Source organism: Mustela nigripes, chromosome 13 (assembly GCF_022355385.1).
Source record: "Mustela nigripes isolate SB6536 chromosome 13, MUSNIG.SB6536, whole genome shotgun sequence".
NCBI lineage: Eukaryota > Metazoa > Chordata > Mammalia > Carnivora > Mustelidae > Mustela > Mustela nigripes.
Window position 1 is genome coordinate 29608025 of NC_081569.1, and position 23966 is coordinate 29631990.

General features: G+C 58.7%; 2 protein-coding genes and 1 long non-coding RNA gene across 12 annotated transcripts in view; 2 read left to right on the forward strand and 1 right to left on the reverse strand.

The window, feature by feature from the left end:
• The window catches only part of EDC3 (enhancer of mRNA decapping 3), a 57814-nt gene extending 49116 nt beyond the window's left edge, over window positions 1-8698 (forward strand). For both annotated transcript variants that reach the window (XM_059371835.1, XM_059371836.1), the window contains 3 exons: window positions 736-889; window positions 3180-3397; window positions 6306-8698. In XM_059371835.1, the coding sequence (XP_059227818.1) occupies window positions 736-889; window positions 3180-3397; window positions 6306-6640 (707 nt within the window). In that variant the 3' untranslated portion in view covers window positions 6641-8698. The remainder of the gene's footprint in view (window positions 1-735; window positions 890-3179; window positions 3398-6305) is intronic.
• A 337-nt stretch (window positions 8699-9035) lies between these two features.
• Window positions 9036-23966, reverse strand: part of CLK3 (CDC like kinase 3) — a 27253-nt gene continuing 12322 nt past the window's right edge. For 2 of the 6 annotated variants that reach the window (XM_059371832.1, XM_059371831.1), the window contains 12 exons: window positions 19463-19614; window positions 18643-18859; window positions 16776-16872; window positions 16434-16500; window positions 13781-13897; window positions 12926-13092; window positions 11691-11785; window positions 11466-11595; window positions 11130-11212; window positions 10538-10617; window positions 10171-10261; window positions 9036-9520 (listed from right to left, as the gene is read on the reverse strand). In XM_059371832.1, the coding sequence (XP_059227815.1) occupies window positions 9344-9520; window positions 10171-10261; window positions 10538-10617; window positions 11130-11212; window positions 11466-11595; window positions 11691-11785; window positions 12926-13092; window positions 13781-13897; window positions 16434-16500; window positions 16776-16872; window positions 18643-18859; window positions 19463-19614 (1473 nt within the window). In that variant the 3' untranslated portion in view covers window positions 9036-9343. Of the gene's footprint in view, window positions 9521-10170; window positions 10262-10537; window positions 10618-11129; window positions 11213-11465; window positions 11596-11690; window positions 11786-12925; window positions 13093-13780; window positions 13898-16433; window positions 16501-16775; window positions 16873-18642; window positions 18860-19462; window positions 19615-22996; window positions 23192-23234; window positions 23319-23966 lie in introns of those variants that run through there. The other 4 variants (XM_059371833.1, XM_059371829.1, XM_059371830.1 and 1 more) reach the window with 4 other exon arrangements.
• Window positions 21368-23966, forward strand: part of LOC131999171 (uncharacterized) — a 14520-nt gene continuing 11921 nt past the window's right edge. The window contains exon 1 of one of the 4 annotated variants that reach the window (XR_009399041.1): window positions 21368-22733. This is a non-coding gene — a long non-coding RNA (uncharacterized LOC131999171). The remainder of the gene's footprint in view (window positions 22734-23966) is intronic. The other 3 variants (XR_009399040.1, XR_009399039.1, XR_009399038.1) reach the window with 3 other exon arrangements.

A 23966-nucleotide genomic window follows, 5' to 3' on the forward strand; every position in this document is an offset into this window, starting at 1 on the left:
AAGAGGAAGGGCTGAGTAGAAGAGAAAGTGGGGAGCAGACGGGGTCAGCACACCATCCAGCCAGGACCTGAGGGTCAGGAGGCTTAGTCAGTGTCTGTTCCTCTTGTGGGGAAGGAGGAGGAGTCTGCTCCTGAGGACGGTGCCACTGCCAGGGATATCATTTCCCCCACTTTGGGAAAAGCATGGTCTCTTCTGACATGGCCCACAAGTTGCTGTTCCACGCTGTGCCAGCCCTTTCTCTGTAATAACCAAATAGGTCTTGGTAGATCTGTTTGGATTTGGAACTGTTAGGAGAGTAGCGCCTGGGTGGCTCAGTCGGTTAAGTGACTTCATACAGCTCAGGGCATGATCCCAGGGTCCTGGGATTGAGCCATGTGTTGGGCTCCCTGCTCAGCGGGACTCTTCATCCCTTTCCCTCTGCCCCCTACCCCACTCCTCCTCGTGGGTACCTGCCCTCATGCGCTCTCTCTCATAAAGAAAACCTGAAAGAATAAAGTGCTCAGAGAGCTTAAGCTAGCTCCTGCTCTTTGGTAATGGGCACAAGGTGTTACTTCCCAGCTGCTGCTGTGGAGGGCTCCATGGTACACCTCCATCCCACCATAGGCAGCTAGGCCAGGGGAGGGCTAGTCTTAGAGTCTTGGCTGTCACAGAATCCTGGATCGAGTATGTCCATTTGTTGGTATGGTTTCCTGTCATCTCTTTCTCTTTCTCTCTCCATCTCCTTTTGAACTGCAGACTCTGGCCTGGTTGTCCCAAGTGTTTCCTATGAACTGCACAAAAAGCTCTTGTCTGTGGCTGAGAAGCACGGGTTGACTCTGGAGCGGAGACTGGAGATGACAGGAGTGTGCGCCAGCCAGATGGCCCTGACCCTGCTTGGAGGACCCAACAGGTAAACGCCTCTGGACTGGGCGGGGGCCGCGGGTGGGGAGGTGCTGCCCTGCCGAGGCGCCACCGCGCCCCCACCAGAGGAGTCTGTCAGTGTGAAGTCCCTCCCTGGGGTGCTCTGAGGGTGTTGTTTGCCCCTCTTACCCCCTCCCGGAAGTCCTCATTCTTCTCTAGGCAAGCTGCCCTTTGACCCTTTCTTTCCTGATAACTGCTGGCTTTGACACTCTTGCTGGCTCCCAGAGATCTGCCTTCTAAGAGCCTTCAGAGACTCAGCCTTTGGCACTTGTCCTTCACTCAGAGGGGCTGAGATACAGATTAGCCCAAGTTCCATACCTGAGCACTGTTAGAACCACCCTGACAACTGGGGTTGGGAGAGCTGGAGGTCGGTGCCTTCCTACCTCCTTTCTGGGCCTCTGTGTCAAGAGCAGTGCTTAATTTTATTTGTGGTCACTTACTGGTATCGTGTGCCAGTCCTTGTGCTAGAACTAGGCACACAAAGAAGAGTAGAATACTGCGCCTGCCCTCTGGAAGGCTAGTGAGGTGTCCGGAAGGTACACCGTGGCAGGAGAGGAAGCAGGATCGCTGAGGAGGCCGCAGCAGCATCCACACAGAGTCCTGCGGGGGCTGAGGAGGCATTAACAGGCCAGCAGGCAGGGCGGGGGGGTCCAGGTCTGGGGAGTAGCCTGCGCTGAGGGCGGACAGAATGGAGAGCGTGGTCGTGGCTGGGATCTGTGACGTCCTTCTGTGGGGCTGGGAAGTCGGGCTTTGCCTCAGCTGCGCAGTAGGGAGCTGAGCTGCCAATGGGATTTCAGAAACAGCCTTGAGGGGGCAGGATGTGAATGTCCTCACCCCATCACAGTGCCCTCTAGCTGGCTTCTTGGGGCCAGCTGTCTGTGGGCCTGGCTTTTCTTGCCGCCTCTGACCTCTCCAAAGGGCCAACTCCTGCAGCCCCTTTGAGAAGGGTTGCCACAGCTAGTAATCTTCCTCATGTGTGTCCAGTCCCATGCAGTTCTCACTGTGCTCACAGCCCTGTTCAGTTTGAGCCTTGTGGCTTCACCTCGAAGGTGAATAGTAGCCTAATGTTTGAGGATGAGCCCGTTGAGGCTCCGAGAGCGGAAAGGCGTGCCCAACTTGGTGCCGCCGCTATGTGGTGGAGCCAGGTCTCCTGTCCAGACAGGCGTGTTTCCAGTGTCTGGTCCCTGACCCTTACTGTCGGCTGTGTGATGCCAGGGTCTGCGTCCTCCGACGGCGGTGCCTCTGTGAGAGCAGGAGTCTTCAGGAGCAGCCGTGGGTGAGGCAGCTGCCACGACGCAGCAGTGTCTGTGTGAGGGGAGAGGCGCTCACCATATTTCCTTCAGATGCACACGTAGTGGGGGAAATGAGTGGTTTGGTATATATGCAGAGTACGTTGCTAAACGCCCTCAAATTTACTTGGAGCATAGGGGCTTCTTCTCTGACTGGAACAGCATCTGTCATCTGCCTCCTTTCGGGAGACTAGTAAGTGACTCACTGCTAAGGAGGTACCTAAGCCCATTTCTTGCTGTCCATCTCCTCCTGCCTTCTGCCCCTGAGGCAAGCCGTATGGCCTGTGAGTTGGGAACAGCTCCAGTCAATCCAGGCCTCCTGTGGCTCAGCTTTGAATGACAGGAGCTGGAAGTGACTTCATCAGGACCTGGGTAGCCAAGGGAGCTGCCAGCGTAGGAGCCCAGGAAGGCCTGCCTGCTGCCTCTGTGACCTGCGATGTAATGTGACAGTCCTGTTCTGAGTGCTGTGCGTGCGTGGACACACAGCATCCTGTGGAAAAGGTCTTGTTTGTATCTGGTGTTGCCCTTATTCCACTTATTGGTGGCTCAGTGAGGAGCACTTGGCCTGGCACCTGATTGAGGAGACGATCTAGAACGGCCCTGTTTGCTGCTGCTGTTGAGTTTCTTAGGAGCTGAGCCAGAGTAACCCTGGAAGAGGTGAGGCTTGAGCTGGATTCCAGAGAAAGGGTGGGTGAGAGTTTGCCAAGCGAAGGGCTTTCTGCGCAGGAGACCTCATCTGAGGAGAAGCAAGGAAGAGCCTTTCAGAAACAGTTCCGTGTTTCTGGTCGGAGAGCCATGTTCCGGCAACAGTGTTGTATGGCTCAAGATGTGGGTGAGCTGCCTTGTGAGAGGACCCACTAGATGAAGTGACACCGGGGTGTGGGACCATGGGAATGCCACCCTGTAGCCCTGGGGTGTGTGGCTTTTCACCTCCTCTGGGAGGGATTGGCAGGTCTGCAGCTGCTAATACTTATTTGCCTTCTGTTCTAGGTTGAATCCCAAAAATGTTCACCAGAGGCCCACAGTGGCCCTGCTGTGTGGCCCCCATGTGAAAGGGGCTCAGGGGATCAGCTGTGGAAGGCACCTGGCTAACCATGATGTCCAGGTCATTCTCTTCCTGCCCAACTTTGTCAAGATGCTGGAGTCCATCACCAATGAGCTATCTCTTTTCAGCAAGACCCAAGGCCAACAAGTATCTAACCTCAAAGGTGAGCACTCGCCTAGGGCAGGCCTGCACCCTCCTCCTGTAGTTGGATGGTCCGGTGCTGCCGCCCAGTGGTGACAGATGGAACATCACAGATGTAAGGCATGCTCTGCCTGCTGGAGTCTTTGTACACAGAGGAAATACTTTGGTTGTTGACTTGGTTATTTCCCACCCCTTCACTGTTCTCCCTCTCTGATTACTCAGATGGAGAGCTGGGGGCCCACTTGTTCACTTTACAAACGTTTACAGAACAGGCACCACTGCTGACACTGAGGATGTGGCAGTAGATCGTTTTTTTGATCCGTACTTCCATGGAGCTTACACTCTGTTTAGGACAGAGAAGAGACAGATAAGGAAGCTTTCTGTTAGGCCAGTTGGTGGTGTTATGAGACAAAGGAGGGAAGGGAGCTAGAGAGGGTCGGAGGGTTGCGTTAGGGAGGTGCAGGTGGTAAAGTGCCTGCGGTTCGCTGTACGGGTTTGACTTTCACACTCACTGTGATGGAGAGTCACTGGAGGAACAAGCAAAGGAAGGCAGAGGCCAGCTCAGATTCCTAATGATCCCCTGGCTGCTGCTTGGGAGTAAACTAGAGATTTACAAAGAGAAGTGTTAAGAGGCTGTTGTGCTGGGGCGCCTGGGTGGCTCAGTGGGTTAAGCCTCTGCCTTCAGCTTGGGTCATGATCTCAGGGTCCTGGGATTGAGTCCCGCGTCGGGCTCTCTACTTGGCGGGGAGCCTGCTTCACCCTCTCTCTCTGCCTGCCTCTCTGCGTACTTGTGATTTCTCTCTCTCTGTCAAATAAATAAAATCTTAAAAAAAAAAAAAGCAGTTGCAGGAAACCAGAAGGAAATGTTGGTGGCTGAGACAGTGATAGTGGTAGAGGAGGTAAAGGGGGGGGGTTAGGTTTTTTGTTTTTTAAGATTTTATTTACTTATTTGACAGATCACAAGGACTCTGAGATCATGACCTGCGCTGAAGACAGAGGCTTTAACCCACTGAGCCACCCAGGTGCCCCAGGGAGTTAGTTTCTAAGTTAGTTTTGGAGCTAGAGGCTGCAGAGTGGATATAAGGGATGTGACAGGGAAAGGTTAAGAACAATTCCAAGGTGTTTGGCCTGAGTGACCAGAAGGATGAAGGTGCCATCCTGAGCTGGGAAGACTTGCGGGAGGAGGTTTGGGGAGGAAGGTGCCTGTTGAATATGCAGGTAGAAATGTTGACTGATGCAGATGAGTCTGCAGGTAGGGGCAGGGGTCTGGTCTGGGTGCTGAGGATGTAGGTAGGAATGAGCCCTAATAAACCTGGATAAGCTATCTTCTAGGAAGAGGTAGGGAAGTTGTTAAGTCTAAGTTCTTTTAGAAGTCAGGGAGTTGATGGGGCGCCTGGGTGGCTCAGTGGGTTAAAGCCTCTGCCTTCGGCTCGGGTCGTGATCTCAGGGTCCTGGGATCAAGCCCCACATCAGGCTCTCTGCTCAGTGAGGAGCCTGCTTCCTCCTCTCTCTCTGCCTGCCTCTCTGCCTACTTGTGATCTCTCTCTCTCTCTCTCTCTCTGTGTCAAATAAATAAGTCTTAAAAACAAAAAACAAAAAAACAAGTCAGGGAGTTGAGAGAGCAGCTCAGGAGACAGGGTGGAAGAAGCAGGGGAGCCTGGCACCTGGAAGGCAAGAGAATTGGGAGGTGTGGTGTGGTCAGCTCTGCCAGCAAGCCGCTCTGAGTTAGGCTCAGATGAAAGCTGAGAATTGACCACTAGATCTGTGTGGGAGCCCTGTGAGGATCTCAACCAGAGCAGTTTCTCAGTGGCGATGTATGGGGGCGCGGTACAAAGTGATTAGAGTGGGTTTTAGTGAGAGCAGGGGAGAAGAGAGAAGAAATACGAAGGAAGGGTCTTGCCAGGGGTCAGATGGCAAGTTGGGGCCAGATCCTGGACCAGAACCTCTGGCTCCTGTGTACATGTAGAAGGTAAGACCCCATTCTTACTCTTGAGAGCCTACTGGTCCCCAGCAATGCCTCATCATGGTGGTCATATCTAAGTACGGAAGCCCTGAATCCCTAATTGAGAACTAGCATTACTGGAGCTAGAAAACAGGCCTGTTCTGGGTTCCCCTGCTTGAGATCTGTAACATGATGCTCTGTTTTAGGTAATTCTTCCTCTGGCTACCTAAAAGCCTTCCAATTTCAACTCCAGGAGCCAAGTCTGAGGATGCTGACCTTGAATTTGGTCTGGTTTCTCCTATTCTCAAGTTACTTTCTTAGGCTGGTCAAGGCTTAACGTAGCTTTTGAGAATCTGTTCTTCTGCTGTCCCAGAGGCTTGGTTTGAGCAGAAAAACTTTTTATGTAAAGTGTTTGAAGAAGTGATCAGTTTCCTCTCCATCCTTCAGATTGGGCTGTAAGCAGAGCCTATTTTATGAGATAGACGTGGGGCATGATGCAGCAAGGCCAGGCTGGCTCAGGTCGGGTGAGGAGGCTAGCCCAAGGTTCTGGCCAGCTTGCTGTTCGGCTAGTCACACGTGGCAGTCAGCCCATTTCTGCTAGGGTGTGGGCAGAGCTCCCTGTGAGGGCTAACTCAGCGGCAGTCAGCTCCCCCTTCTCAGATCTCCTAGTGTGTACCCTGTGTGTTAGTTGGATGTGTGTCTGCTGTCCCCGGAGACAGCCTGTATGGCCTGCAGCACAGGGCTTCAGCTTGGGAGACTCCATGAGGACACTGGTCCACCGGGCTGACATGCCCTTTGTCTCTGGTGCCCAGCCCAGCCTGGCCTTGGAAGTCCTGGGGCTGGTCCTGGCCTTGAGAAAGCCAGCCTGTGGTGAGGCCACAGAGTGGTGTCAGAACAAGACCCCCCTTGGGACCATCTGGGTCCTAGTCCCCACCTGGGCTACTCTCTCCTTATAGTGATTCCTATGTGGTGCTCTTCCCACCTGCAGATCTGCCCTCTAGTCCTGTGGACCTGGTGATCAATTGCCTGGACTGCCCCGAGAATGCCTTCCTGCGGGACCAGCCCTGGTACAAGGCAGCCGTGGCCTGGGCCAACCGGAACCGGGCGCCGGTGCTCAGCATTGACCCTCCCGTGCATGAAGGCGAACAGGGTATCGACGCCAAGTGGTCGCTGGCTCTGGGCCTGCCTCTGCCCCTGGGGGAGCGCGCGGGCCGCGTCTACTTGTGTGACATTGGCCTCCCCCAGCAGGTATTCCAGGAGGTAGGAATCAGCTACCACTCACCCTTTGGCTGCAAGTTTGTCATTCCATTACACTCTGCCTAGAGGGACTCTGGGCGAGTTGGACTCTGCAGTCCCCCGCTGCTCTGGACACACTGAACTTGACAACGAACGCCTTAAGGATGTGAAGCTTCATGGACCTTCAGTTTTTTTCACTTTTGGATTTGTTACTTCTGTGAGAGAACAGATCATATTTAAAAATGACCTGTCACCTGCCGATAGCCAGGGAAGGCTTTCCCACTGGGTGTCCTGGGTGGGCGGCAGGCCAAGTGGCTCTAGGCATCTCTACACTTGGCCCCCTGTGTGGTTGGGTGGGGCTTTGTTTACAGACTTAGGCAGCTCACAGACTGTGTTTCAGGTTTACAGTCACTGGGGCCTGGGCAAGCACCTTGCGGGGTGGGGCGGGTCCTATTTGGGGGCCTGTACTTGCTTTGGCTCCGTGTCCTCTGCTCCCCCACCCCCCCAGCCCTTCTGATCATGTCGAACTGGCTGTGCTGCAGCCGCCCGCCAGAGGGCAGACTCGCACTCTGTTCCTTGCCAGAGCTCTGAGGAGGCCTTCCCAGAGCCCACCACAAGTTGGTTTGGGGGCTTTTGACCCTTTCTTCTGAGCTGATGCAAACTGTTTGCTGGGATTTTTCTCAAGGGTCCTTCTTCCTTTCCACTCCATCATTCTGAGAGGCAGGGAAGGGGGTGGCATCAGGATGGTTTTACTGTATGGGGATTTTATACTGTTTTTCTGTTTTCAGCATAGGTAGTACAAGGTCATGTTACTGTAGAACCACAGTGCCCATCTTGCCAGCAGTGCCCCCGCCCCATACCCTCTCTAGCTGGGGCCGGAGCCCTCAGGGTGCAGCTTTAATGTTCAGTATTGGGAAGGCCCCTGAGGGAGCCTGGTGCTGAGCCAGAAGAGGCTCCCTGGTGCTTCTGTCTTAGGCCACTACCACCCCGTTCCTGCCTCCTTGCCTGCCCATGCACCCTCCTTTCTTCTGTCCCTGCCCCATCTTCCTGCTCAAACAGTCCTCTGCAGCTGTCATCCCAGAGCAGGGCGCATGTCCCTCCCCTGTCTGTGCTCCACCCCAGTTCTTACAGTCTGGGCTTTGAACCCTTTATGGTTGTCCACTCGAGATGAGTAGGCTCGGGGCCAGCACGCTATCTCAAAAGATGCCAAAATGAGGCTAGTTCTAGAAGAGCTAGCTGGCAGGGCTCAGCCACAGGAACATGCTGCTGTTCAGATCCTAAGGCGGGAAAGCCCTCGGACCTCACAGGCTTAGGCCTTGGAGGCTGCTTTCAGAGCAGGAGCCATGCCTTGGGAGTCCTTCACAGGGACTCTTCCAAAAAGTTCATGCTTTAAAGCCTTTTTCAGGCCTTCAGGCTTAGCTTCTGCTTTCTCCCCACCCACTCTGGTTAAGGGGGTGAGTGTGACGGCTTGCAAGGGATCATGGACACAGGACAGGCCCTGCTGCCATGGGTTTCAGACTGCCTATCACTTTTCTTATAGGAACATAGCCAGGAGCAGATGAGGCGAGGCAGAGGGCTGGTCCCTCCTTTTCTCCCATTCTCCCTGAAGGTCTGATCGTCTCCAGCAGTGGGAGGAGGCCAGAGGCCTGAGGCCCAGGGCCTTGTGTGTATCCTCCCTGAGCTTCTGCTCACTCAGGGCCGTAGTCTGAGGAGCAGTGCTGGGTCATAGGCATTTTAGTAAGCAACCACTGCATAGTTTCTGGGTACCTGCCTGGCCACGCAGTAAGGCCCCCCAAGTTGGGTACGGTAGGGGAGCAGCTTTAGGAGCACTGGTGCCACAGACTGCTGACTTGGGTGAGCTGCAGCGGCCTTGGGGATGAGGGCCTTGGGGGTGAGGGCCTTGTGGAGGGGCACTGGGAGCTTGTGCCTGAACCTGGCTTCTCCCCGCAGGGGGCTCTGAAGCAGCTTCCTGCCCTCAGCATGGGCCTTCCCCGGTGGTATTCACATCAGCATGATTCCTCTGCCTTCAGCTCCTTCCAGAGGCATCCTGTCCCCAGGGGGCCCCAGTCAGGGGGTCAGGACTGTCACTCATGCAGCTCTTGGGGAACCAAAAACCAGCACTTAAAATAAAGCTGAATGACAGAGTCCTGGGCTCTGTGGTAAATCGCTCTGTAGGCTGCAGTGAGGTGCCCCCCCCACCCCACCCCAGGAGCCCAGAAGGGTCTCCTCACAGTTGCCCACCTGCAGTCAGGTGGTTGGGCAGGCATGGCCTGAAGTGGCAGGTGGTGATGGGGCCAGAGGCAGAGGTCAAATCAGCTGCTGACGGGCCAGGGATTCCATGGGGGCTGAGGGAAACTGTTGCCTTCCAGCAGGCCTGCCACCTTCAGGCTCTTCTCCGTGGCCCAGAGGGACACACGGCTTCTGTCTGGTCACTGGCTAGCCCTTCTGTGCCAGCCTAGTTCACACTTAGCTCTCCACAAGCTGAACTGCTAAGAAAGTCTTTATTAATAAGGTGGGAAGGCAAGGAGCCTGGAGACGGACACACTGGTACCAGGGGTTACAAACAGTAAGAAACACTTTATTATAACTTTACAACATATAAATAGCTTGGGTCAAATCTGTGCTTTCTGGCAGCTGGGCATCCAGTCTTGTCCCCTGCAGGCTCCGGCCTTCCTTCACATTGCACTGTTCGCTGGGTGGCTCTGGCCCTGGGGCCTGGTGGTGGAGGGTGGAGAGAAAGCCGGGCAGCCCCGTTCCGCTGTCCAGCTCCCGGAGGGGGGGCCCCGCCTGTCATCTGCTTGGGTTGCGGCTGGTGTGGAAGGACCGCTCCTCAGGGGTCAGGCCGGCAAAGAAGGGGTGCAGCAGGGCCTCCGCCAGTGTGATGCGCTGGGCAGGGTCGAATTCTAACATCTTCCTCATCAGGTCAAACAGCTGCACGTGCTCCAAGGCATCCTCGAGCATGTAGCTCTGCTCAGGGACACAAGGTGCCGCAGTGTGACGGCGGGGCTGGGGGCCACCGCGGGTCCCCGGGCCTCTGGGAGGCGTTGCTGCAGGGCTCGAGGAGCCAGTGCTTGCCCCCCGGAGGACCACTTCTGCCCTCCTGGACCGCGAGCGGCTCTGCTCCTTGCATGCCCGCGTAGAGCTTTTGGCTCTGAGCGTCTCGCTGGCTTGGTGCCTCTGCCCCTGCATGCAACGTCCCGACAGGTGGGCAGTGTCCCCTCTGTAGAATTCACTGGTCCGGGCACCAGATGCCGTCGACAGAGGATTTCAGGCCATGTCTACATCTTCCCTCCCCCTCACCTCAGTCCTGCCTAGTTCTTCCCAAAACTGAGAGAAGAGGAGCACCGGAGGCAGCAAGGTCTCTGACATCGGGCTCTTCTGGTGCTCCCCCATTACATCCATGGCCACCCTGTGGGGGAGGGGCGGGGCTAAGGGCCCCTCGGGGGGGCGGTTGGCAAGCAGCCCCATGGCCCGCACCCAGCAGCCTTGGGTGTGGCCTCCCACAGAGCCGGAGCGAGGAGGCAGCCTGTAGCTGCCCGGCCGGTCTCTGCTGTGTGTCTGCCCAGTGCCTGGGGCCTCCTTGGCATGAGCCGAGCTGGGGGAAGCCAGAAACTGACCTTCAGAGGTTTGCAGTTCTCCTTCACATACCGGCCATCAGAGCTGTTCTCATCCCAAACCAGACCCCCTTTGTAGAAATATTTCTGTTTCCTGGAAGCGAAGGAAAGAAGGGGTCAAGCCTCAGGGGTTGGGGGAGACATGGCAGTCTGGGGAATGACTGCAGAGCCACCGGGGATGCTAACTGGCCCAGTACAGCAGGGGAGGGAGGTCTGGGCGAGTGTCTGCCAGCTCAGAGTGCGGTACGGGAGGGAAGGCTGCTAGGAGCCTGGGGGAGCCAGGGTGTCCCAGGAGACTGGCTTGTGACCCAAGGCCAAGATGGGAAAGGCCCCTATGGCCACCCCTGAAGGTGTCCCCACGGCTGCTTACCTGGTACGGTGGATCATGTGTGAGGGGATGGGCCCTAGGATCTTCTCCATCATCACCAAATGTTCTCGGTTTTCGTGGGTCTATTGGAAGGTCAGGGATAGAGCAAGCAGGAGTCAGTACCAGCCTCTGCCCCCTCAAAAAAATAAGGGACCCAAAAAGATGGGCAGGTGCCTTCCTTGCCCCAAGAGATGTGAACCCACCAGGTGAATAGTAATCCCAGCCTCTGACATGGTGGCAGCCTGCCAGACCATTCTCTCAAGGTCACGTTCACTCTCCTTAGCCTTTCAGGTGGATTTAACCATCACCGCACACCTCTCTCCAATGACTTCCTCACTCTTTCCAAAACGTGCCCCTCTCTGCACCCTCCTCCCTCAGGTTGTGCTCCTGCCTCAAATGCTCGCTCCTCTTGCTTATGGTCCTCCACGCTGAGGCTGAGCACGAGAGAATCCCTGGGCACTCCACTCCTCGACCTCAGGAGCCTGAGTGTTCCAGCGTGCTGACGCGGGGTGGTCATAGGGCTCTCCCACGTCAGCCCCTGCAGCCTACCCAAGGAGCAGTGCTCAGGCGAGCCCCGTGATGCAGGAGGCCTTACCTGGAAGAGTGTGAAGCCCCGGTAGTACTCGAAGAGAATGCAGCCAATGCTCCAGACGTCACAGGGCTGTGCCCAGCCCAGCTCTGAAAACCAACATGGGAGGAGACTGTGACACTCAACTCAGCCCCCTGCTCCCAGCCCAGATGTCAAAGGATAGCTGCCACTCTGGTGGGCAGGACCCTAGCCCAAACCCCAACAGAAGGCCCTTTCTCAGGGAAGGCCAAGTGAGCCGCTACAGTGACACCGGCCCCTGGGGGCAGGCACATCCCGCCCCTAGTCCTCCCCTCCCGACAATGGTCTGCTTTATCAAGGCCTGGGGGCTAGCCAGTCACTCACCAAGGATCACCTCAGGTGGGCGGTAGTGACGGGTAGCCACAATGGTCGTGTGGTGCTCATGGTCAAAGGTGGCACTGCCGAAGTCAGCCACTCGGATGCTGGTGTTCTTCACCGCCTTCTCCTCACAGCTCTGAGGCAAGGAGGGCGCGCAGGTCAGGAGCCTGCAGGTAGGTCCCAGTGGGTGACCTACCACAGAGCACGGCCTTGCCCTCTCCCAAACCCTACCTTGTGCTCATTGTAGAGAGTTTCAAACTCTGAATTCACAAACAAGATGTTCTCTGGCTTCAAGTCTGTGTGGGTCAGTTGGTTTTCATGTAGAACTGGGGAGGCAGGAAACAACCTTGAGAACCCTGGCTGCTTCTAGGGCCACTGCCGGTGCGAGACGAGACTGCAACCCCACAGCTGGTCTCTCGGCCACCCTGATCCCCCCAGCCTCTGCAGGGGGCACAGTGGACTCTGCCTCCATACTGGCTTCCCTCTTGAGTGCTCGGTGCTTGGGGCCGTGGCCAGTTCTGATACTTCACAAGGGGGCAGGGACACTCTTCCCATCCAGTATAGAAAACCTCCCTCCTCCTCTTCCTCAGCCGGTCTCTGGCTGAGGCTGCAGCATCAGCCTGGGGGCTCCTTCTCCCCAGCACCGGCTGCATGATTTGCAGGCCCGGGGACAAGATGAACACGCAGGTCCCCTCAGGAGTCACAAAGAATGTTAAGTTGGCAGCGAGCGAACAATGAATAACCACAGGGCCGCCCCTGAAACAACCTGAGGCCGGCCCTACCTCTTCCCATCCCTCAGCCTGGGAAGAGACCTCTACCTTCTCCTTCCAGCTCCTGTCCCATCAATGCTGGCCCCCAGTTAGCACCTTCTGACTCCACGCTCCCAGCTGGTGGTCAAGACCCGGCCTGTAGGGTGACCCACCTCTCTCCAGCCTGGACCCTGCTTCCTCAGAGGGAGTTTCAGCACGTGCTGGGGTCTGGGGCCCCCGGGCCTCCCCGCCCCCCCACCATCTGTGTAGACCCGAACAGACTAGATCTAGGCTCCTCTCTAAGGAGCCTTTGTCCTGTGTGGACCACCATGCCCTTCAGGGCACCTCTGAAAGCCCCACACCACCAAAAGCAGCTCTGAGAGGCCGGCGGGCAGATGGGAAGGGGTGGTCAGACGAAGGGCATCTGTGCGGGCAGTGCCTGGGGCTGGAATCCACAGTCAGGCTTCAGCCTTCCCATCCTCCGTAGGATGGCAAAAGGGACAAGGGGAAGATCTTTATTCCTGAGTGCCTGTGGCATAGGTGGGCTCAGGGGCCCCCTGGAGGGGAACCAAGCCTCTCCTTCCTCCCAAACAGTCCTCCCTGAAGGCCTTTCAGCCAAAGGGGACCCAGTGCCTCTGGGGCCAGGCATGATGGTTGGTAGTGCACTGGTGTTAGCGGGGGAGCAGGACGCCACCGGGCGCGGGCACGGACACTTACATCGGAGGGCGTGGCAGAGCTGGTAGGCCATATGCCGCACATGCGGCAGGGGGTAAGGCTGGAAGTTATTCTCCTTCAGGAACTCAAAGGTGTTCTTGCCTAGGAGCTCAAAGGCGATGCACATGTGCCCATGGAAGTTGAACCAGTCGGACATCAAGACACACAGGCTAGAGGAGAAGATTGGAGGGGGGGGCTCAGTTTCTGCCCCTCCCTCAGATAAGGCCGGTCCCCACCCCCAGGCCACTGGGTCACCCATGCCCATAAAGAAAAACCCTCAATTACAAAAAGCATGTCTCCCATCAGAGACCACCCTGATCAGCTCAGGGCAAGGACTAAACTTCCTACTGCCACAGGGGAAGTTCTGGTCCAAGGCATCCTGCCCTGTCTACTTAAGACATGGCCACAATCCCTGCACCTTGGAAAGAGATGGAATTGTGCCTGCCGTTCTCCAGCTCCCTTAACTGAGCTTCCCGAGTTTGCGGGGCTCAGCACCGGGCTGGCAGGAGAGGAACTGCTCAGTGTGAGTGCACCGGGGTGGCTCGACTTCGGAGCCCTCCGACTGTGTAAGCGCTGCAGCAGCTGCCGGGGCTGCATCTGTTCTGATCCCTGCTGTGACCCACGAGGCCCTCACTTATGGAAGCGGGCCCAGGAGGCCGCCTCGGAGCACAGAACCCTTGGGGTGGAGCCTGCACTGCGAACCCAGGGCTCCTCCAGCAGGACTCACAGGGCCTGGGCGTGCTGCTCTGCACGCCAACTGGGTGAAGGGCCACGGCTCCGCCGGGGGTCCGGGCAACTGCAGCCGGAGCAGACACCGTCCCCACCGAAAGCTTCCCTCTCATTCCCTGAGACACTCACAACTTGTTCTCTTTGTCCTTCTCCTTGATTTTTTTGAGAACGTTGATTTCTAGCCGGGCGGCCTCCCGGTACTTGCCCACATTGCGAATGATCTTCAGGGCCACCTGAGACTTCCCTCTGGGAGCCAGGAAAGAAGCAGAGGTTCTCAGAAGTGCCCTAGCCCTTCCCTGCCCCCCGCCCTCCACCCCAATCTCGCAGCTCCTGGCAAACTGTGCTCAGGACTCTAGGAACAGCACCTGTTCAGAGAGCGCAGATACCTGGCCCCCAGCCTGTCCCCAGGCAACATCCCCCCCCACCCCGCCCTGCCAGCTCCCCTGGCATCTGTGAGTTAGTGCGTCAGGGCCAGCCTGGACTTCGCTGATGCCAGCCGCTACCAGCTCCCCAGACAGCAGGCAAAGGAGTAGAGGCCCAGCCTGCCGGCCGGCACCAACACCAACTCCCCTAGGAACCTGACCTGCAGGCCAGCCAGCCCTGACCCTGGCCAGACCATCCCACCTAGAACCTTCCTACAGCACCTCCTGACCTTCCTAAAGCACATCTCCAGGTCTGGGCAAATGGCTCCACCTGGGGTGGGGGTTCCAGGATGAGACAAAGCTTTGGCAAGAGGGTGAGGGTGCCAGCAGTAGGGTCTTCTCGCTGGGCGTCCCCGGCTTCCTCCCTTTACTACACTTCCTCTAGCCGCCTGCCAACCAACCAGCCACAGCGTTTCTCGGAGACCCCCGAGTGCTAGGAGGCCTCTTCAGGGTCTAGTAAGGATTTGAAGAATCCCATCCCTGCTCTGTGCTTCCCATCCGCCAGCCCCGCCCCACAGCCTGCCTGTAGGATGCCCACAGAGCAGGGACCACGCTGAGGTTCGAATGCCAGGCCCAGCGGCCAGCAGGAAGGGCCAGCCAGACTTCAGAAGCCCGGGGGAACAGGAGTGAGACGGCACTGGCCCACAAGAATGTGGCATCTTGAGGCCCCTGGGAAGCTGGCGTGGTGCCTAAGGAAAAAGTTCACAAGCCCCAGGGCAAAGGCATCTTCTGGAAAATAACCTGTTTTTCTCTCCCTATCCCACTTTCCCAGATTTTCAGGGCAGGGAAAGACCTCAGAGGAAAGGCTTCTCACTCCAGGTTCCTAGGGCAGGATCCCTCAATGGCATTCTCACCTTCAGCAGAGAGCTCACAGCTCCCGCAGGCAGCCACAGCCTGGGCTGGATGGCACTGGGGATCAGGCCTGCCCTTTGGCCGAGGTCAATTTACCCCCCTCATTACCACCCTTCTGGCCAACTACCTTTGGATCCCCTAAAAGTCCCCCAAGTGGGCGCCTGGGTGGCTCAGTGGTTAAGCCGCTGCCTTCGGCTCAGGTCATGATCTCAGGGTCCTGGGATCGAGTCCCGCATCGGGCTCTCTGCTCAGCAGGGAGCCTGCTTCCTCCTCTCTCTCTCTCTCTGCCTGCCTCTCTGCCTACTTGTGATTTCTCTCTGTCAAATAAATAAATAAAATCTTAAAAAAAAAAAAAAAAAAAAAGTCCCCCAAGTGTTGTGGCTGCCCCTTAGTGATTTCAGAGACTCACTTCCCCTCCACCTACTCGGGGTGGGGGGTGGGGAGACATGGCCCAGATAGCTTAGCTGCCCCCACATGTCACAGCTTGCCGGTCTGCCTCCCACCTTCAGGTCCCAGTATGGTCTACATGTCCATCCCTATGCCCACCGGCCCCAGCCCTAACCTCGGGGGCCACACTGGGTCTGAGGGGTGTTTAAATGGGAGCTGGGAGCCCAAGGGAGATTTCCTGTCAGTCACTGTCATTACCTTAGCCAGCTGGATGGCTAGGTCTAACTGTCCTTTCTGAGCGCCCAGTACCATGGTGGCCCGGTGCCAGGGGAGCATGGGTCCTATCCCTTCACCCCGAGCACAGTGATGGGCAGCACATGGCTCAGTGGGACAGGAGAGACAGGGCACCTGGTAGCTAAGGCATCAGACCAATGAGAGTGCCCTCAGAGGAGAGGCAGCGGGCTCCCGGGAGGTGGCCTCCCAGCCTAAGGCAGTTCTGGTCTGCTAGAATGGTGAGGGAACAGAAGTGTTTCACTGCGCAGCCTGGAAGGCAGCACGGATCCCCAGAAACCCCCAAACACACACCGGAGGAGCCCCGTTCTACCTGCATGACCCAGAGGGACGCGCAGTCCAGCCTGGCCATGTGGGAGAGGGCAGCAGCCAGCAGGGTCAGAGAGCCTGAGCCTGGTTCCTCTCAACCCAGCCATGCACTGGGTTTAGGGGGTCCAAAGGGAGTTGGCCAGCAGGGTGGACAGCGGGGTGGCCAACCTCTCAGACAGACCTCCTGAGCCAGGGAGGGGTTGCTCAGGCTGGGCTCTGCAGTATTCCCAGCCTGCCTCCCAGCCCCAACCTGACACAAGATGGCAGGAAGCGGGCCCAAACCACAGAAGGGCCAGGGCCTTGGCCATGTGCCGATAGCCACCACCAAGTCCTGGGGCCAAAGGGTCACCAGAGCTGCACCCCTCGCCAGCCAGCAGTTCATGGGCAGGGAGGCCACCTGGCTGCGGAGCCCCGGGACAGCTCCCTATCTCAGGGGATCAGCAGAAGCTCAGCACTTGCAGGCCGGACCCCTGCCATGAGCCCGCTAGGATGCCCACCACCCATCGCGCAGAGTTGCTCACCGGGCGTGGTCCAAGCACTCCACCACCTTGCCGAACGTGCCTTCACCCAAGTTCCCCACGATCTCATCTAGGAGAGAAAAGAAGCAGGGCATGAGGGCCTGTAGGGCAGAGAGCCGGCAGCTCCTGCAAGTTCACAGCATTCAAATTCTCAAAAACAAAAAAGGTTTCTCTCTCACGGCTACACTCTTAAAAACAGAAGTTGCTAGCGTCTGCGTCATTCAGGCAATTACTGGTGGCCCCGCTAAGGCGCCACGCGCACTAGAGGCCCCTCCGGGCAGGAGAGGTCTCGTCTAACAGGGGGGAGGAAGTAGAGAGGTAAAGTTTTACGAAAGGTGGCTGTACATCGCTCCTGGAGCCAATCGCCGGTCCGACACACCAGGTGGCCCTCCTTGTCATCTTCCACACTCCGGCTGCTGCGCTTACTGCTCTGTTGGCTTCTCTGCATGCACCGCCCCCCGAAACGCCATCCGACCCATCGCATGGTAGGCGGTTCCGATTGACAGATTGAGGTGTCAGTCAAAGGCAGAGGTGGAGACGGTGAGGAGCCGGCGGGTTGGTTGGTTGGATTTTCCAGATCCCAGCATTTCATAAGGCACACAGCATATATAACGATAGGGATATTGCAAGGGACACGTCAAGACACAAACTGACTTCAAAAACAGAAAAGTAAAAACAGCTACAGGTATGTAAGGAAAACTCGGACATTATCTAAGAGAAGGGCGCCGCCAGCGCTCAGAAAGACCACCAAGCCTCTGCTGCCAAGGGGCTGGGCCACGCTGAGAGCCACAGCCCTGACTCCCTTCGCCACCGCGCGTCCCCCTCCCGGGCCCTCCCGAGACGGCCCCTGCTGCCGAAGCCGTGCTGAGGACGGCACAAGAAGGCGGCCAGCTCAGCGCACGGCCGGTCGTGCGGAATGGCCAGAGGCCACTCCGGCCTGAGCAGCAGGACGCCTGGCCCACCCCTGCCTGCCTCTCTGCGCACACGCAGCCCTGCACGGGCCCGACAGCTGCCACTCAGAGCCACGCCTGCCACCTGCCCCTAGACGGCATCCGCGGCCAGACGTCACGTCACCACCACAAATGGCCTGTTGCCAGCGGCCCTCGTGCCGCCGGCCTTGAGCAGGGAAGGAGCCCGGGATCCGCTGGGCCAGGCAGCCTCCTACCACAACGGCCCCCGCGGGCCCCACGCCAGCTCCTGCCCTGGCCTCGGCGCCCAGGCGACAGCCTCATGACGACAGAGGGCACCAGAAAGAGAAGAAGCAGAGCCCCAGCCCTGCACTGCCATCCTGCAGCAATGTGTGGCTGCGGGCACAGAGGCCACCAGGCCATGCTCGGTGGTCGCGGTCAAGCCTCAACCTGTGGCCACTCAAGGAAGTCGCAGGAAAGCTGAGCAGAAGAGATGCCTGGCCCCTGCACTGGGTCCGCCACTAATCCTCAGGGGCCTCCTGGCCGGCGGGAAGGAAGAGGGGCGGGGAGGAGAAGAGAAGACAGCAGGTCCCCTGACACGCGCACGAGGGGCCCGAGTGCTGCGTGGGCTCCCAGCCTCGGCCGAGATCGAGACCGCCTCCATCCGTGCCAACACCACGACCAGGGCCTGCACCTGGTGCCTGGCCAGCAAGCAGAAGAGGCCTGGGCCGCAGGCCTTTCTGCCATTCGTCCATGCGCCCCATCACATGGGCAGCCTGTCCCCTCATCTTGACCGCCCCTCCCAGGAAGAGGCGAGGCTGCAGAGGGCCCGGCCGGAGATCAAGGTCAGAGGGGCCGCTCCCGGTCTGAGCTGACGGGCAGACCTCCCCTACCTGTGGGCACTCCGGCCTCTGGGCCTCTGGGGAGGGCTGCGGACCTGAGAGACCGGGCCACGCGTCGCCAGACCACACGCCAGCAGCCCTATCAAGTTCCCTAAATGTCCCCGGCCACGCACATCACGTGGCCCGGAGCAGCGCGGAGACACAGACAGGTGGGGGTAGGGGGTGGCTATCGCTGGAGCCAGAGCCCCTCTCGCCACCAGCACAGTGGCCCGAAGATGGAGGAGCCAGGCCTCTGGCTCGGCCCTGCACCTGGACCAGACGACACAGACACACACACAGGCACACACACCCAGTACGCGGGCGCAGGGCTGGCGGTACTCACCCAGACCCGCCAGCCTGAGAGAAGGCTAGAAAGCCACAGGGCCCTGAGGCCCCAGCCAGCACACCCCGGCCACCACTCACCGAGGAGGCACTGCTACAAGACCTGGTGCGGCGTTTGTGGCAGTGGTGGGCATGCTTGCGGGGCCGGTATGGCTCCCTGTCCCGCGACCGCCGCCGGTGGTGGGAACGCGAAGACCCGTAGCAGTCCTCCCCGAAGGACGGGCTCCGCTCTTCACACCGGTACGTGTCGCTGTCCCGACGCTCCCGGTACCTCCTCTGGTAGGGCAGGCGGTCATGGCTGCCGGGAGGGGGTGAGGACACCAGTAAGATGGGGTACTTCCTCCCACCAGCCCGGTTTTGCTTCTGGGCAAAAGGCGTGTGGCGAGACCCCCACAAAAAGCTCATGGGGGGGCCCGCTGGAGCAGAGGCATCCAGATGGGGGTGGGATGCATGTGCATGAAGTCCCACCTCCAGAACCCGGGCTGCTGGCAGCACCCCTCCAGACAGGAGGCAATGCACGGGGGAAGGTGAGCAGGGTGAAGGGCCTTGGAGGGTCCTATCACCCCAAGACTCCCTGTGGCTGCTAACACAGGATGAGGAGCCAACCTCCAGAAAGGACAGAGGCTGTGTTATGAATCCCACTGAGGGAGGCTCAGAAGTCAGCAGGGGAGATGCTGGCCTAGAAACGGGGAACCAGTCTGGAGAAGGAAGACTCAAGGACAGAGAAAGGGGCAGCAGGATGGCAGTGAATACAGAGGCCCGGGAACACAGCTGAGATGGGGGGGGGGGGGGGCAGAGGCGGCAGGTGCTGAAGGAGCCCAGGGCTGCCCCAAGCCTCCACACTGTCTCCCCAGCCCTGCCCAGGGATGGAGCCCGTTCCTCCCACCTAGCCCCCTGTCACCTTCTGGACCGAGATCTCCGGGGCGGAGGCTCCCTTCGAGATGGGTACCGCAGTCTCCCTTCATGCTCCCGACTGTAAGACCTCCTCCTCTTCCATCGGTAGCTCAGGTACGGGTCTGGCTCAGGGGAGCGGTATCGCTTACAGTGATGCATCTAGGCCACGGGAAAGGGAGCCCCACTCAGTGGGGAGCCAGGCAGCCAGTCACCTCTGGCCACTCGGGCCCCAGGGCTGCTCGGGGCACCCAGGCGCTCCTGAAGAAGAGGCCCATTGTTGTGTTTGGGGGCAGCCCCTCCCAGGGGTTTATGAAGCAAAAAAGAGCTCTGAGGTCACACTAGTCCAACAGCACACAACGGGCAACACCCTTCTGTGCCAATGAACAAACAAACAGCTGCCTCCCCAGCCCAGCATCGTGGGGCCTGGGGACCTGAGCGCTCAGGTCACCCGGCGAGCGGGCACAGGTGCAGCAACAGAATGGGTGGGTGGGGGGCACTGGTGAGCACCATCCCAGAAAACCAAGGCCAAGGAGAGAGGAGAGCCTCCTGGCCACCATCCCCTCCTGTCTGTGGGCTTCTATGAAGTGACTGGCCTATCAAGCCAGAGGCCCAAGGGCTGCTGGCAGGGAACAAACACACAAGAGCAAAGGGTGAAAGCCCTCAAGTTTGAGGCCAGGTTGCCTGACTGAGGCCCTGAACTGGACCCCACTCAAGGGAGCAAAGGCCACACCTCCGTATCAGGGGCCATGGGCAGAAACGAGAAGACCAGCCTTTAGAGAAGGAGGTGCACAGGGCCTTACATACATTCCCTAGCCGATCCGACGGGCCAACCAAACAGACCTGGGGGTCTGTCCAGCCCCTGCTGCTCCATACTCTGTCTCAGCACCAATAAACTGACGTCAGCCTCCTCAGGGCAGTGAGTCTCTCACCAAGACACCCAGGGCACCCTCCACCCGCCTGCAGTGCCACGCCAGGCAGCGCCTCGCCGCCAACTGTACCACCGCTGCCCCCTATGCTAGATCCCCTGCTAGATCTGCTAGACCCTCTGCTAGATCTGCTAGATCCTACCTTGAAGTTCCAGTCCCCTCTCCTATGCTCATCTTGGGAGAAGCCAGAGGACCGAGTGTCTGGCAGCCTGTGTGCTTGGAGAGGCCTGCCCAAAGGGCCCTACCTCACCGTGCCTGTTTGGCAGGGACTTAAAATCCACCACAGGAAACCGCCAGGCTGGATCAGACACGAGCTGAGGAAGAAGGCTATGTGAGGCCAGCTCCCGGTTCCACCCACACCCAGAACCCGGACACTGCCTCCGCTGGAAGGCTGGGCCAGGGATCGTGGCCAGCCTTCCTCCCAACCCTTTACTTGGCCTTCTCCAGCCTTCAGTGGTCAGTGCTGGGCTCGCCTTACTCAGCACATTTGGACAAACCCACCGAGGCTGCCCCAGCTCACGAGAAGGGTCCATCAGGAGAGCAGAGTGAACCAGCTCCTGTGGATGGGCAGGCAGCCGGGCCTATCTGACTAAACCCCTGGAAAACCTGAGAAATCCTCTGTTCCGGATCTCCTCACCAGTAGATTTCTCCCCATATCTACCTTGAAGCCCAGGCCCCAGCAACCCTCGGAGGTAAACACCATGTAAAATCACCAACTGCTCCTCAAGAGCTTAAACTGCTGTTCTGTTTTGACGATCAGCTGACTAATGAATGTTTCACGGTTTTCCTGCAATTACCCGGGTCAGGTGCCCGAGTTATGGAATGAAGGCAGTATGTCACATCTCCCTAAGCAACAGCGAAGATGCTCTGGTGGCCAGGCAGGCAAAGTTCCAGAGCTGGACACATGGTCTGGTCTACACCAGGCCAACTCCTCCAGGGACCAGGAGGGTTCCCATGCCCCCCCCCCCCCCCCCCCTACTTGCGAGGGCGGGGCAGAGGTTCAGAGTAGACAGATGTTGAGTCCCAACACTGCCACTTCTAGCTGTGTGTCTTCAGGCAAGTTATTAAACTACTCTGACCTTCAACTTCCTCTTGCAACAAGGGAATAATAATCTCTTATAAGGCTCTGTGAGGATTAAATTATGCCACTCCTTTAGTAATGCCTAGCACACGCCTTTGGGTCATTTCATTAACAAGGTTAAAAAGATTCTAGGTAACACCTCTGGGTCTAAGTTAGGACACAAAGGATATTTTATAAATCCCTTCCAAGGGGTGGGGGTGAGAGCCCTGGGTAGAAAATCCCAAACTAATTCCCAGTGCTCCACTTACTGGCCTCATGACTCTAAGGTCGCCATACCTGAAAATTGCAAAAAACACCCTCCAGCCAACTTGGCAATGGAGATGACAAGGATGAGAGCTACAGAGTACCACACAAGGTAATCAGAGAGGAGATAACCTCTGCTTCAACACTTTCTAGACAGGGGAAATATGGGGAATACCAGATGTTCCTCATTATCTTCCCAGCCAGGGCTCCAGATCCCATTTCTCACCAATGATCTCTGAAGCTCTGAGACCCCAGCAAATAGGTTATTCAAGGAAGGTAAGGGTCACAATTACGTTCAAGAAGGCTCTGCTCTTACACAGTGAAGAAAGAGATAATGTAGAGGAAACCAGGCCAAGGATGCCAGCTTTTCTGTGCAGGGGCCTAGTCGGCTTCTCATCTGCAGCTCCTGGCCAGAGAACTGGGTTGACAAGAAGAGCAGCCAGCCAGGTCAGCGTCTGCACTACCGGATCCCAGCCACTCCAGAGCCCCATGGTTATTTTTGGCTGACGCGGCCCCACCGCTGCAACCTCAAACCTGCCACCTTACAAGCCGCCACCACCGGGTGAAACGCTCCTCCTTTTCAAGGGCAAGGAGGAGGGAAACTGGAAGGCCGCCAACTCCGCCTCGACGGGGGCCTGGCTCAGGCAACTCCCACTCCAGCTCCACACCAGGGCACCCGCACCCGGAACTAAAGCACAAGACTCCCCCGGACCAAGGAACAGCTCCGGCATTTGTAGTGTCAGCTTGACTCGGCCCCTCCCCCGGGCTGGAGAGGCTCCATCATCACAACAAAACAGGCTGGAGGCCTGCGGCCCTCGCTCGCGTCCCTTCCTGACGCGCCTTGGGTCTCAGAGATCCAAGCCCCTTCCCCCATAACCGCCGCCAGCGGCGGCGAGGGGCTACCCGGGGGACAGGCGGATGGCCAGCCTGAGCTAGAATCAAACTTCAGGCCGCGCGTGGAGGAGGAGTCTGCAGGCCTCGAGCAGAGGGTATGGGAGGAGTCTGAAGGCCCCTCCAGGCTCTCCCAGGTAAGACCCCGACCCCACTCCGCGGGAGGTGCAGGGCTGAATCTGGATCCCTGCAGGGGCCTCAGCCGCCGCTCAGACTCCGACACCGGGGGATCGAGAGGTCGGGGTCTGCGGTGACCGCCCCTCCGGGGGAGAAGCGGCGGGTCAGGGGTGAGAGGTCGGGGCCGCGACCAGAGGCGGGCCGAGGGAGAGAAAGAGACTAGACCGAGACGGAACCGAAAGCCCGGAGACCCGCACCCACTGCGCCCGCCCTACCGACTCACCCCCCGCCGCTGCCGCCGCCGCCGCCGCCGTGGGCCTGGGCCCACACTCACCGTCTCCCAGGATCCGGCTGCGGCTAGGCCCCACTCCCCACTCCGAGCGCCTCTTCCGCTTCCGGCTCCGGCCTCCGCCCGCGGCGGCCCCGCCCCTCGCGTGACGCAGCCGTCGCCAGTCCCGGCTCGACCCGGGTCGGTGGCCTGGCCGCTCTGGCCCCCGACTCGAAGGCTCTGGAGGACCCACCTTCGCCGCTCCGGTCCGGGCGGCAGCAGTGGAGACAGGTTCCGGGAGGGCAGAGGGGACGTCCCCGGCCGCGGCCCACCCCCGCCGTATCGCGCCGCACGTAGGCCTCAAGACTCGACGTGGGTGCAGGCCCAAGCCGCGGGCGCCCGGAGGTGGAGCCCCGACCAGGCCGGGGGACCCTGCCTGCTCTGCAGACTCGACCCCGCCCGTGCCCGCCAACCCCTTCCTGCTCGTGGAGGGGCGGGCATTGTTTCGCTTTTGCCTCAGTGAAAACCGGGCGGGCCTTGAGCGTCCCCTTTGGCCCCGGAGGGCGCCAAAGATGACGGAAGCTAGTGTCGCTAGGCTCGGGAAGGCGGGCGCCACTCCCGGTTAAGGGGAAGACGCAAATGAGAGGCAACTCTCTGTGTGGGTTTCTATTAAAGATCTGCGACACGTCCCCGTTCCCGTGTGCGTCCAGAACGGTTTCGGGGAAGATACCCGAGAGCCATGTCGGCGGGTTTCTGGAGGGACGTGGTCTGGGGGCAAGGATGTCCCCTCTTCCCTGAGCAGCGCCGGACGCAGACCAGCACTGTGTCTCAGTTCATGAACCCCGGGCTCTCGCGGTCAGGCCGCGCGGGCCATTCCTCCCAGCCACTCGGCGCCCTTTTTGCCGAGGCTGCGCGGGTGGGATCGCCGGGGCCCGTCCCGCCCCTGGCCCGGGCGGGATAACGAGACCCCACTTTCCACAGGAGA